We start from the raw sequence: 3040 nt of genomic DNA on the forward strand, positions 1-3040 counted from the left end.
AAAAAAAAAAAAAAGAGATGTGTAGAGTAGAGCTGTTATTGTGTTTTTGTCAGTGAAAGTTATGTCAAGATGTTTAGAATTGCAGGCACTTTTCTATATTTAGGGTAAGAGAGTCACACTGAGGTGGGAGGTATCAGTCTGGGACAAGATTGGCAAATTTTTCTTTTTTTTTTTCTTTTTCATTGGTCATGGGGCTTGAATTCTGGGCCTAGGCGCTGTCCCTCAGCTCTTCAGCTCAAGGCTAGTGCTCTACCACTTGAGTCACAGCGCCACTTCTGGATTTTTCTGTTTATGTGGTGCTGAGGAATTGAACCCAGGGCCTCATGTATGTGAGGCAAGCACTCTTATCACTGAGCCACCTTCCCAGCCCATCAAATTTTTCTTGAATAGGCCAGAAAAATGGGGAGAACATTCCTGCTGGGTCATGGCATGCTGAATGGCATCACAGGGGTAGACAGAACAAACTAGCCAGAATGAGCCCTCTTTTATAATGAAGCTAGTTCCTTCATTACCCATTAACCCACTCAGTCACTGTGACCCAGTCACTCATGAAGCTCCCCCCTGGTTCTCTTAACAGCTCACAGTGGGGGATTAAATCTCCACCAGCAGGCAAGGGCCACTGCTCACACCTGTAATTGTAGCTACTGAGAAGGCTGAGATCTGAGGATCACTGTCAAAGCCAGCCTGGGCAGGAAAGTCCAATTAACCATCAGAAAACTGGAAGTAGCACTGTGGCTCAAGTGGTAGAGTGCTAGCCTTGAGCTGAATTGCTGAGGTACAGCACCCAGGCCCAGAGTTCAAGCCCCACAACTGACTATATATACATGTATATATATATACATATATATATACATGTATATATATATATACATACACATAAATACATATACATATCTATATATCTCCACCAGCATTTGGGTTGGAGACATTCAAGCCACAGCATGCCTCCTCCTCCTGGAGGTGGTGGATTCTTTGGCTCCAGATTGGGGCTGCTGCATGTCTTTATCTGTGACCTGTCCACAGACAATGCTGGTTCTCCACTGTCCTTGATCCCCTTAGCCAAAGGGCTGGCAGGGACTTGGTGCTTCTGCTTTATAATCATGGTAGGAACTTGATGTGGCCAAATGTAAAGGTCTCTGACTTTCTGAGACTTGCTTTTGCTCTTGTTACTTCTGAACTCCAGTAGTTGCAAAAGGTAGAAACTAAACTCAGGTTGGCTCCTAAACACAATGGTTCATGAAACCATACAATACTGCTTTTTGCTTTGTTTTATCCTGTAGAAACATGTTACATACTGCCTCTACTTAGGGACAGAGGAATCAGTCTTTACCTCTAGAAAGGAGTGGATAGCAGAGAATTGATTATGGATATATTTAAAACCCCCACACCCTCCCATTGCTTGGTTATAACTTATGACTCCAGGTTAGCCTAGCAGGCCTAAGCTCTGCTTTTTCTGGACTACAGTTCTCAACATCAGCACCTCGATTCAGCTGGCAGCCTCCATGCCTTTGGGATTCCAGCCAGCGCAGGCTCCGGACCCTACAGCCCCAGTTGCATACTTTCCGTACTTTGAGAACACTTACCTGGGAGTGGCAGCATCACTCAATGGGGGCAATGTGCTGGCCACATTTGTTCATATGCTTGTGCAATGGATTACTGACCTAGGTAAGTGTGGCCCACACAGTGATGTGTTCTGTGCTTGTCCTTTTCATGTGATAGTGTCTAATATGCTGTGTCTAGGTCCATCTGGGTCCAGCATATTCCTTCCTGCTTTAGGAGTCTGTGTGGAAGCCTTTTTGTCTCTTATGACTGAACTGCCAGACCATCCATACTCTTGTCTTTGTGGCAGGTGGCAGGCACCTTTTCTTTACCTTGGATGTAGAATATTCCAACAGCTCCTCTACTTCCTCTGACCCACAGTTTTATTTCTTTTGCCAGAAAGTTCCTAGATCCCTTTCACTTAAAGTTTTTCTTTAGTTGACTACAAATAACTCAAATACAGTGCTCAAACATGTCTGACTGAAAAGACTCTGTTATTGTGTAATATTACATTATATAATCCTGCAGCTCCAGCTTCGTTTTCTTGGAAGCCTCCTTGGAAACTCTGAGGTTTTCCATCTATCTTCTTTTATTCCCAGGGGAGGAATTTTCTCTGTTCTGCACATATAATGGCCTCTTTTTCTGGTACACTGTCTAGGTCTGGGGAAATCATGGCCATCAGATGCAGGGGCTCAAAATTAGATGACTTCAGGAAATGTACAACATCAACCTGAGAACAAAGGTAGGCACAGGCAGTAGTGTAGAAAGTTCTTCCTGGGTGGGCAGATCTTTCTCAGTGTTTTCAGGATGACTGGAGTTCAGGATGATTGGGGACATCAGGATAGCTGGGGAGATCTAGTCCAGTTCTCTCAGAGGTACTTGATTAAAAGAACCTGGATAAAGTTTCAGGTTGTAGAACTGGTGGTCAGAATCGCCAGGCAAACCCTTTATCCAGATGCTGGTATAGCGGGTTGCCTGTGTTAATCATCATAGAGCTTGTTGGACTGTTTTCTTACCTCTGAAAGAGTTGGGAATGTTTCATTTATTTCTTATGCTAGGGATAATACTCAGGGCCTTAGGCATGTCACATAAACACTCTACTGCAGAACTACATGGGTGTGTGTGTGTGTGTGTGTGTGTGTGTGTGTGTGCACGCGCCAGTACTGGGGCTTGAACTCAAGGTCTGGGAACTTTTCCTTAGAATTTTTGCTCAAGGCAGTCACTTTACCACTTGAGCCACAGTTCTACTTCTGGCTTTTTGCTGGAGATAAGAGTTTCATAGACTTTCCTGTTTGGGCTGACTTTGTACTGTGATCCTCAGATCTCAGCCTCCTGAGTAGTTAAGATTATATATAGGTGTGAATCACCAGGGTCTGGCTGAGCTACATGATTTTTTTTTTTTTTGGCTACATGATTTTTTTTTTTTTGTTTAAGAAAATTTTTGTGGTTTTATTGTATCATGAGGCAATTGAAACATCTGAACAAATCAGTATCTGGGCGG

General features: G+C 43.7%; 1 protein-coding gene across 1 annotated transcript in view; it reads left to right on the forward strand.

Annotated features, from left to right (window-relative positions):
* Shpk (sedoheptulokinase) overlaps nt 1-3040 on the forward strand; it is a 31334-nt gene that overhangs the window by 19060 nt on the left and 9234 nt on the right. The window contains exon 6 of the mRNA XM_013013463.1: nt 1465-1665. Within this exon, the coding sequence (XP_012868917.1) occupies nt 1465-1665 (201 nt within the window). The remainder of the gene's footprint in view (nt 1-1464; nt 1666-3040) is intronic.

This window comes from Dipodomys ordii, unplaced genomic scaffold (genome assembly GCF_000151885.1).
Source record: "Dipodomys ordii isolate 6190 unplaced genomic scaffold, Dord_2.0 Scaffold19, whole genome shotgun sequence".
NCBI lineage: Eukaryota > Metazoa > Chordata > Mammalia > Rodentia > Heteromyidae > Dipodomys > Dipodomys ordii.